Source organism: Silurus aristotelis (assembly GCF_946808225.1).
Source record: "Silurus aristotelis genome assembly, chromosome: 9".
In the NCBI taxonomy this organism is placed as follows: domain Eukaryota; kingdom Metazoa; phylum Chordata; class Actinopteri; order Siluriformes; family Siluridae; genus Silurus; species Silurus aristotelis.
The window spans coordinates 2,842,789-2,856,892 of NC_139582.1; the positions used below are offsets into that span (position 1 = coordinate 2,842,789).

General features: G+C 39.8%; 3 protein-coding genes across 17 annotated transcripts in view; 2 read left to right on the forward strand and 1 right to left on the reverse strand.

The window, feature by feature from the left end:
• The window catches only part of tp53bp1 (tumor protein p53 binding protein, 1), a 20,615-nt gene extending 17,366 nt beyond the window's left edge, over positions 1-3,249 (forward strand). For all 14 annotated transcript variants that reach the window (XM_083551444.1, XM_083551453.1, XM_083551447.1 and 11 more), the window contains 4 exons: positions 1,019-1,113; positions 1,201-1,397; positions 1,873-2,009; positions 2,954-3,249. In XM_083551444.1, the coding sequence (XP_083407570.1) occupies positions 1,019-1,113; positions 1,201-1,397; positions 1,873-2,009; positions 2,954-3,138 (614 nt within the window). In that variant the 3' untranslated portion in view covers positions 3,139-3,249. The remainder of the gene's footprint in view (positions 1-1,018; positions 1,114-1,200; positions 1,398-1,872; positions 2,010-2,953) is intronic.
• tubgcp4 (tubulin gamma complex component 4) lies at positions 3,241-11,889 on the reverse strand. Its single transcript, XM_083551457.1, has 18 exons — positions 11,666-11,889; positions 11,260-11,388; positions 10,331-10,453; positions 10,156-10,209; positions 10,002-10,058; positions 9,832-9,911; positions 8,414-8,615; positions 7,983-8,148; positions 7,779-7,903; positions 7,088-7,138; positions 6,671-6,776; positions 6,423-6,530; positions 5,811-5,955; positions 5,473-5,650; positions 5,255-5,389; positions 4,373-4,489; positions 3,522-3,661; positions 3,241-3,425 (listed from the first exon to the last, which is right to left on the reverse strand). Exons 1-18 carry the CDS (start codon positions 11,741-11,743, stop codon positions 3,413-3,415), a joined length of 2,007 nt encoding a protein of 668 aa, XP_083407583.1. The 5' UTR covers positions 11,744-11,889; the 3' UTR covers positions 3,241-3,412.
• Positions 11,844-14,104, forward strand: part of cdkn2aip (CDKN2A interacting protein) — a 3,417-nt gene continuing 1,156 nt past the window's right edge. Inside the window, exons 1-2 of one of the 2 annotated variants that reach the window (XM_083551458.1) lie at positions 11,844-12,000; positions 13,829-14,075. In XM_083551458.1, coding sequence (XP_083407584.1) covers positions 11,892-12,000; positions 13,829-14,075 — 356 coding nt within the window. In that variant the 5' untranslated portion in view covers positions 11,844-11,891. The remainder of the gene's footprint in view (positions 12,001-13,828; positions 14,076-14,104) is intronic. The other variant, XM_083551459.1, reaches the window with a different exon arrangement.

Consider the following 14,104-nt stretch of genomic DNA (forward strand, 5'->3'; position numbering starts at 1 on the left):
AGTGCAGCCGAGAGAAACGCTACGAAATAAAGAGAATGGGGCCAGAAATTGTGTACATTTTATATAATTTCATATAGTTAATAAATATCACACGAAAAGTGAAGTCCAAAAATCAGCACGATTTCAAATGCGATATTGATTTTATACAACAGTCCAATCAACAAGAAATGGATATTAATAGACACATCACCTGTTTTTGTGTCTCAGCAACAGAGAGCGAGTGAGTCACTGTAATGGAACTGAATCGTTTAAACGGTTGATTCGTTGACTCACTTAATTAACGGTGACTTATTGGTGTTTTTAATTTCACATTTAAAGCATCTTTCCTCTGCATTGCAAAAATGAATTTTGTTGATACCGATTTTATTCGCTTAGTAACGGTCAAAATGTCTAATTATTCTAAATAAATGTAAAAAAAAGGCTTTATGAAGGTTAAAAAAAATGCCTATACAAGGTAAAAAACCCATTTAACGGTTCCCATGTTTCTTGAAAGTACCTGAATTTCAGACACATGAATAAAAGGCCTGGAAAGTACTTGTAAACAAATATAGGTTCTTGAAAGTGCTTATATTAAAGTTGAAATAAATGTTTTATAGTTTTGTAAAAAAAAATTGTGCTGACGGAACAAAAGAGCGCTAATGATTTTGGGTGGAGAATAAAAAACGCTCAAAATGGTCTAAATTTACGAAACCCACACAATCAAAACATCAGACACTATATATGTTTGGGTGTGAATTTGATATAAAATAAATGGTGCTTTAAAAAGTTCTTGAATCTGTTGCTAATGAAAGAGTGGGAACCCTGATTTAAACTTATTTAAAAAATGGTTCTGCTGTGAACCACACAAAATATGAAAAATATCACAAATTTTACGAGTCTGCTGTCCAAGGTAGTTCCGAAGCTACGAGCACAAGAACACACTCGACAAAAAATATCGCCGAATTATCTTTATTGCTAAAATAGTTTGTCAATATCGCACACCCTTACGTCCGACTCCTCTGTTTGGTTTTTCCGTTAGAATGCGTGCCGACAGCTCCGTATAACAAGCAGTACACCGAGAGGCAGTTAGAGGCTGGAGGAGGAATGATCCTGCCTGAATTTAATGAAGAACAGGTAAGACCGCGATCGCATTCCGAATGATTTCTGAAGCACTTGAAACGTCTCGAGACAAACGGTTCTTGTGTGTTCCTGTGTGTTCAGTGTAAAGCAGCCTACCAGAGCCTGTTGATCGCGGATAAACATTGCCGAACGCAGACGTACCTGCTGTGTGTGGCGGGAGGGGTTCCCTGCGTCTCTCAGATCTGGGTGCGGGACTGCTGTCAAGAGAAGAAGCTCATGAACTACAGGAACTACCTTCTTCCTGCCGGAGTCGGACCCGAGACACGGATCATAGAATGGTAATTAAGAGGAAGGTGGTTAAGACGTGAGGTTAGATCCCACCACCACCAAGCTGCCACTGCTGGGGGGCACTTGAGAAGGCCCTTAACTGCTCAAGTTGTTTGAATGAGATAATTGTTGTAGCAATGACCAAAATCTTTTCCGGAGTTTGTTTGTGCGATTCAGCCAGTTAGTAACGTCAGATACTGATGGAGGTGAGGAGCCCTGGGGTGCAGTGTTCACATTCATTGTTCAATAGGATTTATAGCTCTTTAGCAGGAAATCTTCTACTCCATCCCTTGTAAGCAGATCTGCATTGACTTGTCATGATGAAACAGGTTCAGATCTCCTAGTTGAAGTGAAGGGAATCCAAAAACATGCTCAGGTGTCCCAATACTTTTGATGATGTAGTGTAAACGCAGATTAGTGGTAATGTTCTGCACGATTCTAAGATACAAAAACAGGAGTTTAACCGTGCGTTCTTTCCCCACACAGGCATGCACGCTGTAACCCTTTCAAAGCGTTGAAAGTCCTGCTGCTGGCAGAGGATCGTATACATTTATGGACCTCCTTACTCACTATGTGTGGAGCTACAAAGGTCCAGCAACATACACTAAGCAACAATTCTTCTGGTAGGTTCTGCCTGCTTCATATCACTATTCCACACATTTGTTTCTAAATCAGACGCTGCATATTTCTCAGTGCTACTAAACAAAAATTGCAAAATCCCACCGCTCATTCACTATAAACCAGTCAGGCATAACATTATGACGTGTGGTGACGTAAAGAACACTGATCATCTCTTCATCATGGCACCTGTTAGTGGGTGGATTTATTATTAGACAAAAAGGGAACATTTTGTCCTCAAAATTGACGTGTTAAAAGCAGGAAAAATGGGCGTCAGGAATTGAGCAAGTTTGAAAATTGTGACGTCTAGACGACTGGGTCGGAGCATCTCCAAACCTGCAGCTCTTGTGGGATGTTCCTGGTGTGCAGTGGGCAGAATCTATTAAAAGTGCTCCAAGAAATGAACAGTGGTGAACCGGAGACAAGGTCACAGGCAGCCAAGGCTCATTTGATACACGTGTGGAGCGAAGGCTGGCCTGTGTGGTCCATTCTTCTACCCATAGAGTGTATACCAGTGATGAGTCGTTCATTTTAAACGATTCTTTAATGTGTCTCAAAAGCACGAGTCGTCTCCACGAGTGATTTATTTTTTTTTTACTGTATGAGCAAAGCATCGCAGAAATCTCTGTACAGGAAAACGTATTGAGTAGTTCATCTCTCGGGTCTCGTTCGTTCTTTCGTCACGTGACTCCCATAGACGCTATGCAGTTATATATATGGTGTATGTACCCCTGTTGGGGGATCTGCTTATTGAAACCGTGGCATTTTATTTCTGATCAAAGGAACAAAATTAATTAAAGACTAAAAAAAAAAACAACAACAAAGAATTTAAAGAACCAGGTCTAAAAAGATCTGCTCTTCTCTTCACGTGTGTATTAGGACTATTGCAGTGCAATGCACGTAATAGATTTATTTATTTTTTCTCTTTCAACACTTGTCTGCTTTCCAGATATTCCAGCTGAGGAATTCGACCTGGTGGTGTCTGCGTCTCAGTGTCCTGCAGCGCTGCTCAAGGGTGTGACATCCACCAACACTCCTGCAGTGTCTCTGGAATGGCTGGTTCAGTGTGTGATCTGCGGCGAGCGTCTGGCCTACGACAGCCAGCCGGAATATCGTCCTGATCGCTCTTCTTAGAAGTTTTTTTTTTCTTTCACGTCCTGTGCTGTTTTAGCACATGCCTGCTTTTACTGTGTATATAGTTTTAAACGGTTTTTTGACATAATAAATGGCGTCTCCTTTTTTTTTTTTTTTCCTTGGGGTTTATTTGTTTTTTTTATTCGGGTCGCGGTATTTACAAGCACAGCAACGGGTCTGGGAAACGTCACGGGCAGAATACAGATGTAAAATATCGTTACGTCTCACGATCTGAGCGTCTGTCGAGATGTAAGAATTCGTCCTCAGGTTCTGTTCACAGCCCGAAACTGCCAGACAAAAAAAAGAAATAAAGAAATGCCAGTCTTATTACTTTTGCTGTAATTAACAAACAATGTGACTATAAACTCCTTCACCACACCTACCTCCCCAGCGTTCCTCCTGACTGGGTGTAGTATTTGTTGTAGTCGAGACGCAGCAGTAGCTGAGCCAGGTCTGGATTGATTTGGTGGTTACGCACACTGGAGAGGATCTTGAACAGCAGGAACGACTGGCGGCTAAAACCCTGTTTTTTTCCAAAACACATGACCAAATCAAAATTCCTGATTTTTGTCACCAGTTTCATTTTATATTAATAAGTCCGTATTTGCAGGCTTCGAACACAAGACGCTCCCCAGACACATTCTTCTATTTGAACCCCTGTCTCGAAGCCTCCATCGGGCATCTCTCACTATCTTCTGCCTCCATGTACGCTGTATACACTATAAGGACAAAACTATTGGGACCAACCTCCACTCTTCTGGGAAGATGTTCTATCAGATTTTGGAGGGTGCTTGTGGCAGAATAAATCTCCAAAAGCACCCTCCAAAATCTGATCGAACATCTTCCCAGAAGAGTGGAGGTTTTTATTAGAGCAAATGGGATGTTCAGAAAGAACATAAATGATATGGTCGGGTGTCCAGAAACTTTTGTTCGTGAACATGCGCACTGAGATGCTTGCGATACAGTTGCGCTTCCATTTTTTTTGACACTTTGGCCAATTTATTTAAAATAGCCATGAAGTTGATTTATTTATAAAAAAAAAATAAAATAAAAAAAAAAACACTTACTCGTAGTTTTAATGTCATTAGAAGCTGATATGAGATCCGATCCGGTTGGTACGACCCGGTATAAATGATCGAGAGATTTCTAGAAACCTTCCTGTGTTCGGAAAAACCTTTCAAGAGGACAAATGTGCTCTGGCTACAATATAAATTTATTAACACAGTCGACTGACCTTCACCATAATGTCCAACTGAGCTGCTCCTCGCTCGTCCAGTGGCCCCAGGTTCTGACTTACCAGCAAGCAGAAATTGTGACAAAGATCCAGAATCTCATTCAAACAATGAAACACCTACAGAAATCAGATATTGCAAAACATGTGAATGGGGGAAACAATTCCAGACTTCTACAGTATAGGGACACCCGACTTTTCCAGCCATATGTGGTTCTTACCTAAACTATTGCCACAATCCTGGGGGTATAAGAAGATGATCTGCTACAGAGGTATAAATCCTAGTAAACATTGAAGGTAAACGCTGACTGCACCCCAGACCTTCTCACCTCACCTACATCAGTATCTGAATTTACTAAGAATTTACTGAGAATGTGGTCTGGGATGTTCATGCACATATCAATCTGATGGTCAGGTGTCCACAAACTTTTGTCCATATAACGTGCATATATACACTGATCAGACATAACGTTGACATTATATAATTATGAGTGGTGAAGAACACTGATGGCCTCTTCATCATGGCACCTGTTAGTGGGTGGGAATATTTATTAGGCAAAAAAGTTGATGTTAAAAGCAGGAAAAATGGGTGAGCGTAAAAATTTGTGTTGAGTTTGACGAGGGCCAAATTGTGACGTCTAGACGTCTGGGTCAGAGCATCTCCAAAACTGCAGCCCTTGTGTGATGTTCTGGTCTGCAGAGGTCAGAATCTATGAAAAGTGCTCCAAGGAAGGAACAGTGGTGAACGAGGCTCATTAATGCACGTGAGGAGCGAAGGCTGGTCCGTGTGGTCCGATCCAACAGACGAGCTCCTGTAGCTCAAACTGCTGAAGAAGTTTATGTTAAAGAGGGTAATAATATATCCGAGGAGCTTCTCAGACTTACCGGCTTGAGAAGGATAAACGACTGGGCTAAGAGGTTACTAAGGAAATGGTCATGAGCCAGACGAATACTCTCGAAATCCCTGGTCGAGTTGATCTGCTGCAAAAGCTGTGAAAACTGTGACTCCAAGACGTCCACCTGAGTGAGACAAATTTAATACAGAAATGATCAATTCCAATTAAAAAAAAGGAACGATGACCGTACTCGGGTTGCGCTCGTACCTGCAGGTAATACTGCAGGTTGTCTACCAGGAAGGCCATGTGGTTGCGCAGCCTCCATTTAACCGCGTCCGTCTTGTTGGACTTTAAGTGCTTGCGCTGCATCTGCAGGGCCCAGCAGTGCTGCAGCTCCGACTGCACCCGGCGCACGCTGAGCAGGTAGCGGAACACCACGTTATACCTAAAAGAGAATACAATCAGAACCTACAGATCAAAACAAATGGGTTTTCACAGCACTGTACATATACAGTATATATATATATATATATCAATTCTGGTTCAGTATATTGACAGGAGTCTCCATGCTTAGAGTAGTATAGTGACTCAAAGGCATGCTTTACTTCTCCAACACTGCAGGTGTAAAGAGAATGTGCAGGGGCCACTGCACTTTGTAGGCCAGTCCCAGTGCAGCCCAGCCTGTTGCAGGAGGCTCTCGAGGAGAAGAATCCTGAGGAGGTGTGGTGCCTTCTCTAGTCCCAGGCGCCTCTGCAAACACGCAGGCATAACATGTTAACACTTCATGCTGATCAGCTTTGTAGTTTCTTTATAGACAGGGTTAGCATAGGCAGCATTACGATGTGGAGTGAAAGATCTCCAGGACTAAATGTGGACTGCGATGTTAAAAATTAAAATGCGAGTTGGCATCAAAAAAACGAATGGCGCTAACTGGTGCTGTTCTGGTGCGTTACCACGTGGGGGCGCTGTTGCGCTATGCAAGGGGACTATTTTGAAAGGTGATGGTGTATAAATGTAGATAAATAAAGCACTTTCTTGTAAACAGAGCTCGTCTAGAAACTTTGTTACCACCTCGTACGAATCTTATAGTCTGGTGTCCACAATACTTTTGTCCGTAGTGCATTTTGAAGCTACAGATGTGTAAAAGAGCTGCTTCTAAGCACACATCAGTGCGTATAGCAGATAAGCAGGCACATCAATAATAGTTAGATTAGTACCTTTGTTGTCTTTTCCTTGATAGTCAACCGTGAGATGCAGGAGAGGTAACAGGTTGTCGTCGTCAAGCAGGACTTTGTGAGCGGCTTGCTGAAAGGCCACGTTCACGTCTGAAAAATTTGCAAACGGCAGCAGTGATGATTTCTACATTTTTTTCTTGGATGATCTGGACATTGATTAAAAGTACAGTTACTCTGGCAGAGTTTATAAGAGGTGCTAGTTAGCTCATATTACACACTCAGACACACACCGTGTTCTGTCACAGCTGATGGAGGGGTTTTAAGCATGTGCTGGGCGAGGTCTATGAAGACTTGATAGAGTTCACCACGTCCCAATAAATAAAAATCCTTTATGATCTACGAGGGGAAATAAAGACACTTTCATATGACGAAGATTATCACAATATACAAATATTTCACTCACACAGACACACACAGACACACACAGACACACACAGACACACACACACACAGACACACACAGACACACACACACACAGCAATACTCATACATGCTTTCTAAAAACTATTAATGTAGTATCTGGGTATCAGCAATTTTTTCATTATAGTGTATTAGTTATTTTTTATTATTAGATCAAGATGATACAGCTGCATCATCATCATCATCATCATCATCATCATCAGTATCATATCCTCCTCCTGTTTACCTTAAGTTGTCCCAAAAGATCAGATTCTTCCACCATCAAAGTCCAAAGATGCTATAAGAAAGAAAAAAAAATAAAATAAATAAATATAAATACTAAATAGTAACTCTGACTCCAAGGAACCCACATGGCCTACTGACATGTCCTCACTTGATCTGGGATTTTTTTTGTTTGTTTTTGTTTCTTCAAAGTTCATCATGGAGTTGCAAATATTGCTCAGGAGCAGGATTATTTAGTGTAAACAGGATTAGATCATGGCTTTATAAACGGAGATGATACAAAAAGTCTCTCCATGATCTAGGTCTGTCTGTCTGTCTGTCTGTCTGTCTGTCTGTCTGACTATCTACATGTTTCTTTCTTTCTTTCTATCTTTCTATCTATCTATCTATCTATCTATCTATCTATCTATCTATCTATCTATCTATCTATCTATCTATCTATCTATCTATCTATCTATCTATCTATCAATCACAGACAGATAGATATCATGATTAGAGGATCTTGGACATGTCGTTTAATCTCAGATGTAGTCAGAGATGTATGAAAAACAGGCTCCACCTTTCAAACTGACTTGAACTTGACTTTTGGCTTCCTAAATATTATGTTGGATTATTTCTGGACCCATTAAATGACAGTTACTGTGAATGATCAGGAGCATCAAGAGCAAAAAAAACCCCACAGGCCCATAACCAACCTCAGCGACTGTGCTCCGAATCCCATCGATTACATTCTCAAAGTCCACCAGGCTGAAAAGCGACTGCTGTTTGAGTCTGTGGAGCTCTGCAGCAAACGTGTCCTCTTGGTGTTTCAGTATGGAACCTGCATTAGGAAGATTAGAAGTTCAGTAAGCCTACATAAACAATACAGAACCATCATGTCTGATTTGCTGTGGTCCTACCAGCTCTGGAGGGACTATGATTGTGGTTCTCAAACATTTGAACCGATTCTCCGACAAAGAGGATTTTTTCAGCCACCCGGACCGGAATGTAGGAGGGAAGCATCTCGACACGCAGGGAGAACTGCTGAAGAGATGGGGCGAGCATGTTCTCCTCTTCGATCAGCCTCTGAAGGAGAAAGAACATCTGAAAAGCTCAGAACAGCCAACATTTATAATGTCTTCGGCAAAATGATTTGGAAAGGCTCAAGATTAATCCACGGAAAAAAGTTAGGGTCATGTCACACAATTTCAAATCACACAATTTCACTTTGCTATTCCAGTCTGTATTTCTTGTTCCTCCAGAAACATACATTACATCGTTAATCACATCATCACGGAGGTACAGACCTACAGTTATATATCCTATGAAGCAAAGCAGGGCGATTTCTCACCCAGTCCTGCAGCTCGCGAAGTTGTTTCCCGCTCAGCCCCCCGATGCCGAGATCCTCCTCCTCTTCTTCCTGTGCCGCTGCGGCTCCTCCGGCGCTGGGGCCCTGCCTCACAAAGAACTCCTCGCTCTGGTCCAGGAGCAAGCCGTGCAGCATCCATGCAGCCAGCTGCTTATACATCACTCCGTGGCACACTGCAAGAATCCTGCACCAGCAAAAAATATTTTTAGATTCAGATCAGTATAAAGTGGGGTGTAACGGTACACGCATTCGAAATTTAAATAAATGTAAAACACACACACACACACTTATATACACATCTGTATTACCCTAATGAGGTCAAACAAATATAAAGTATTGAATTTAATTTTGACAGTTTAATTGAGTATTAAATTTAATCAGTATAATTAAAAAAAAAAAAAAAAAATTGCATTCATTTGATTTATTCTATTTTATTTTTTCATTTATTTTCTTTGTATAAAATATAATTATTTATTAATATGTTAAACTGTTCATGTGCACAAATCTTAATAATAATAAAAAATTACGTTAACAAAAGAATTATTTTGTTTTACATTTCTTCCCCCAAACTGTAGAGAAATTGACCCAAACTGTGACTTCAAAACGAGGTAGTGGTCAAAATGCAGATGTTTGATCTCAGTATTATATTGAGAAAAGGGGCTCTGTAGATCCCAAGTTGGAACATTTTGACAATACAATTGCTCTACATTGGACTTGATAGACATGATCTACAGTATGTGTAGCTCTATGAAGTGCTTGCTTATAGATCTTTCATAAGACGTTGGCCTTCTGATCAGGTCATGGCACCACTGCTGGACCCTTGAGCAAGGACCTTATCCCTCAACCAGAGGTCGACCAATTCATCAGTTTTGTCGATTATTCTGCACCGATATTTGATTGCCGAATCTATTGACAATAATCCGTACCGATAGTTTTTCTGGGTTGCTGGAGCGGCTAAGAAGTTCTGCTGTCATTAAGCAGAACGAGAGCGGCCTCTAGAGGTGAATCACTGACACCACATGCTGTTTATTTGTAGTGTCTTAAATTCCTTTTTGAATGTAACTGTTTTTAATTATTTGTTTTACTTTTTTGTTTCAATTTGAATGCATGTCTCACTTGTTAGCGTCGTCATTACTTATTATTATAATTAATATATTTACATTTATTTTACACATTTTCATGATTCAGTACTGTTTTAATATATTTTAATTTAATAAAATTCAGTACTATTTTACAAAGTGTTAAATTTGTTTGCTTTTTTATCCATTGTCCATTTCAAAAACTATTGGTTTATTAATTGGTTATCAGCAATGCGATCCAACCTTGATATCTCTATTGGTAAAATCCACTATCGCTTGAAATCATAAGTATAGGACGTGTGGATTTTGTACAACACTCACTTATCCAAGGCCATCCGAACAGGCGGAAGTCCTCCACAGCTGTGCTTATAAACAGTCTCCAGGATCTGACAGCCATGGATCTGATCAGAAAGGAAAAGTGTCACATGTTTCACATACCCTTGCGATTACTCGCGTATGTGTGTAGAAAACACAAAGCCACCTTGACCTACCTTTTGAGATTTGATGGTCTCCATGACAACCATCACAGAGGGGAAAAGTAACTGAAACTGATTAGGGGGAAAGAGCACAGAACGGGGAGGAATGTTATCTTATTTAAGTTGAGAAGTAAAGGGGATCGAATGAAACGTGTTAGCTATAACTCACCTGTTCCAGCTTGTAGTTCACATGGGAAATCGAGAGATGCGGATCACTGAGAAACTTCAAAAGAAAACAAAACAAAAACATTTCAATGGATTACATTTATTCTTTGATGTGATATTAAAAAGGAATGATATTTAAACAGTAATTTATATTTTCTTTGTTTCCAATCGGATCAGACCTCTTGTTCGAGATCTAGTAGTGCTTGGCGGTAAGGCTGTAATATGGAGTGTAGGCCGGTACAGAAAGCCCTCAAGTATATCCCGTGTAATCCACTTTGGCTCGGCTGGCTTATGTGGTGCTCCTGGAAACGACAAATTAGACACCACAGGCAGAGAAAAGGCTTAAGATGTTATTTTAAACAATTAAAGCAGCAATCAGATATAGAATGTGGAGTTCAGGTCCATCCTGGCTTGATTAACCCACTCAATCCAGCCCAGATATACTTATATACTGCTAACTTATAAAACAACTTGACAGAATTGGTAGACAGTAACAAAGTAAACGTAATTAATTACTGTACCTAAGTAGCTTTTTTTGTGTATATTTACTTAACTGAAGTGTTTTTTAACTTCACTACATTTTAAAGTCATATATATTCAACTAAATTGAGCAAAATCTGTCGTTCTTTTTTATTTATGAGCGGATAAAAAAAAACTTAACTGTTCAAACAGGCAGCAAACCACCAATCAGGGTAGAGCCTACGCTCCGTTTTTTACTTTTTTGAACCACAACACTCGTGGTCTTATTTTCAGGAAGTAGTTTAAAAGAAAGTTTAGGGTCTCATCATAATTTTCATAGAAATCAATCTGTTTGACTCATTAATATCATCCTATTAATGTGCTAAGAGTAACAGAGTCTTTTCACAACAACTGAGTTTAAATGGAGTTTAAACGTAGTACTTTGAATACTTAAGTACATTGAATGCAAATATTTTGTTTGTTTTTTTACTCAAGTGAATGTTGAAAGGAAGCACTTTTACCGGAGTCATATTTTACCTACTGTATCTCTACTTTAACTCAAGTACATGTTTGTCGACTTCGTCCAACACAGATTTTTAACAGTATGTTATGGAGAAAAAGGATATTTCGATAATAAAATTGCTCCTACTTGTTGGTGAACATGTCCCGTGTGTTGCTCTATAAACTCTGTAAAACGCACATAATCTGTGCCCATTTTACACAACCGGTTCAGGACACTGGTTTCACTGGGATGGAGAAAGGGGAGATCTTGGGAGACCTGCAACAAGGAAGACACAGTGATTCAACTTCTCTATGCTGGAAATATTGAGCTCTTTGCAGTAATGAGACTGTAAACAACTGCTTTTAATTACAAATACACCACGTATACATGTTATAACTAGTTATAATGCGCCATGCATACCTGTTACAATAATAATCGATATATTATTCTTAAATATTGCAAAAAAAAATAGATTGTTTACTACTATAAAGTAAGGAAGTATCCACAGCATGGGTGAAGATGCGGTTATAAAATGACACCTAACGATAATTACCTGCAAACCATTTCGTTTATTCCAGGTAATTATGGTTCCTGGATACCCGCTTAAAGCAAGAAGAAGTTCGTGGATCATTGTTACATAAGTGTTTATTCTAACAAACCTCCCAACAACGCGATATCCATTCAAACCCTACCCGCTGTCTATCATAAACACCGCCAAACGCGCGTCGCATTCTGATCACGTCCAGCGCACCAGCCTCCCAGGCGCACTTTAATGACGTATGCGGAAGTGGCGTTCTCCCCGTATTATTGTTGATATTGTAGCAAGTGCTGCCTGTCGAGCCCTACTTGGTTATGTAGAAATTGGTAAAAAAAAGGGACCGTTTGACGGTCAGTTTTTTTTTCTCTCTCTCTCTCTCTCTCTCTCTCTCTCTCTCTCTCTCTCTCTCTTTTTCTCTTTTTTTGTAATCGTAATAAAAGTATTAGTTTATTTTAATAACACGAGGCGGACGAATAGCTGCTAATTCTGCTCGAATCCTGCACGTGGCTCTCGATAATAGTATTTGCAGAGATCATTAGGATCGATATATTTTATTATTTATGGTCATAAATAAAAAATATCGATTTGATCTATCGTAAAATAAAATAAAAATAGCACAAAGCGTGTTTGTTGTGGGATCAAGGTACTGTCAGGTACTGATGTAGGTATGATGAGGAGGCCTGTGGAGCTTTCAGCGTTCCAATGTATTCTTCAGTAGAGTTAAGGTCTGAGGAGATCTTCCACACACTTCCAAGACCATGTGAAGCACATCTTCACGGATCTGGATTTGTGCACAGGAGCATTTTTATGCTGGAACGGGTTTGGGTCTCCTAGTTGAGGAGTTTTCATGCTACCAAAGACGTTCTATACAGTTGTGCTCCTCTGTAGATGTGGAGAAGAAGCACATATGGGTGTCCCAGAACTTTTGGCATATCGTGTAAAATCAAATGAGTATCTCATGTTAGGGCTGGGCGATATAGCAAAACAAATTTTTTTTGAGGTTTTTTTTGTTGTTTCTCCATTTTTTTTAAGATGTGAAACTAGTAAACTAAAAACAACAACAACAAGTAGCATTCTCTTTATTAGTAATTAGAAAAATCATCTGGTTAAGGAACATTGTATTTTTGGTTTTAATAAATGTAAAACAAATTCTCCAGCAAAATATTTTTGCATGATCTGTTCTTGGCATAAGAAAATGATACCGCTACTGACTCTGATCATTGCGTTTTTAGGTGGATCTGTTTCACTTGTGGTGGAGATCCACCCTGTAAAATATGACTTCAGTAAAAGTGTCCCTTTAAACTTTCATTTGAGTAAAAGTGCAAACGTTTTTGCCTTCAAACGTTTCCTTTAAACTGCTTAAGACTCCTAAGTACTATGATTTATTACGTTTGCAATGTTCCTATTATCATATTTATCACTGGACTCTTCACTTAATCAACTCAGTTTATGTGAAAAGACTCAAATGTGACTCTCAGCACACGGATCTATTAATAGAATGATATTAATGACTCAAACACTGATTGATTTCTATTATCATGATCATGAGCCCAAAACACTTTTCAACTAGTTCAAAAAACGTATGTAAATAATGAGTCTGGAGTTTCTTCATCATTTCTTTCTTTCTAAATGTTCTGTTGAACTGATGATGAACTGTATGTTGGTGATCAGTAGATTGCAATCAAAACAAGTTCAAAACAGACCGTGCGCTCCACACTGATTGATGGCTTGCTGCTTGTTTGACAATTTACATTTTTGTCCACTAAAAAAGGAACGACTGATTTAGCAAAATGTAATCGAGTAAAAAAAGTGAGATTTTTTTTCTAAGTGAAATGGAGTGAAGTAAAAAAAAAAATAAATGGCCTCTGAAATCCGAACCGCTTCCAAACCACAGAGGAAACGTTGCTACCTTCCTTTGGCACAAGGTCATCCTGAGGTGAATAGCCATCCGTCTCCATGATGTTAGACGCTATTTCTACAATACGTTCCTTCAACACACGTCAATCCGGCACGCCAATCTTGTGGTCGGATTATATCGACTTTTAATTATTCTGCCGTCGGTGCAACGACAGTGTATCAGATTGGATCAACATCTTACCTTGATTAAAGATCAAACAAAAAATGAATTAAATTCAAATTCAGCCCTATCATGTTATTGATTGTTCTGTTTTATTGCAGTGATGGCAGAGGAGAGTGGACAGGATGTCGTTTCTGAGTACCTTCAGCAGAACCCTCACCTGGCGCACTGGGTGGAATCGTTAAGAGAGCTCTCCGAGACGAATAAGCACTGGAGCGCCAGGCGAGAGTTCGTTCTGCGCAATATGGAGGTCTTTCCTACAATCCAACCAGGGGTCACAACTCCCAGTTTGGACAGGCTCCTTTCTCTGTCTAAGGTTTGGGCCAACCACGCGTTTCTAGGCTGTCGGTACGTGTTCTGTCCTCACTCGCACACCC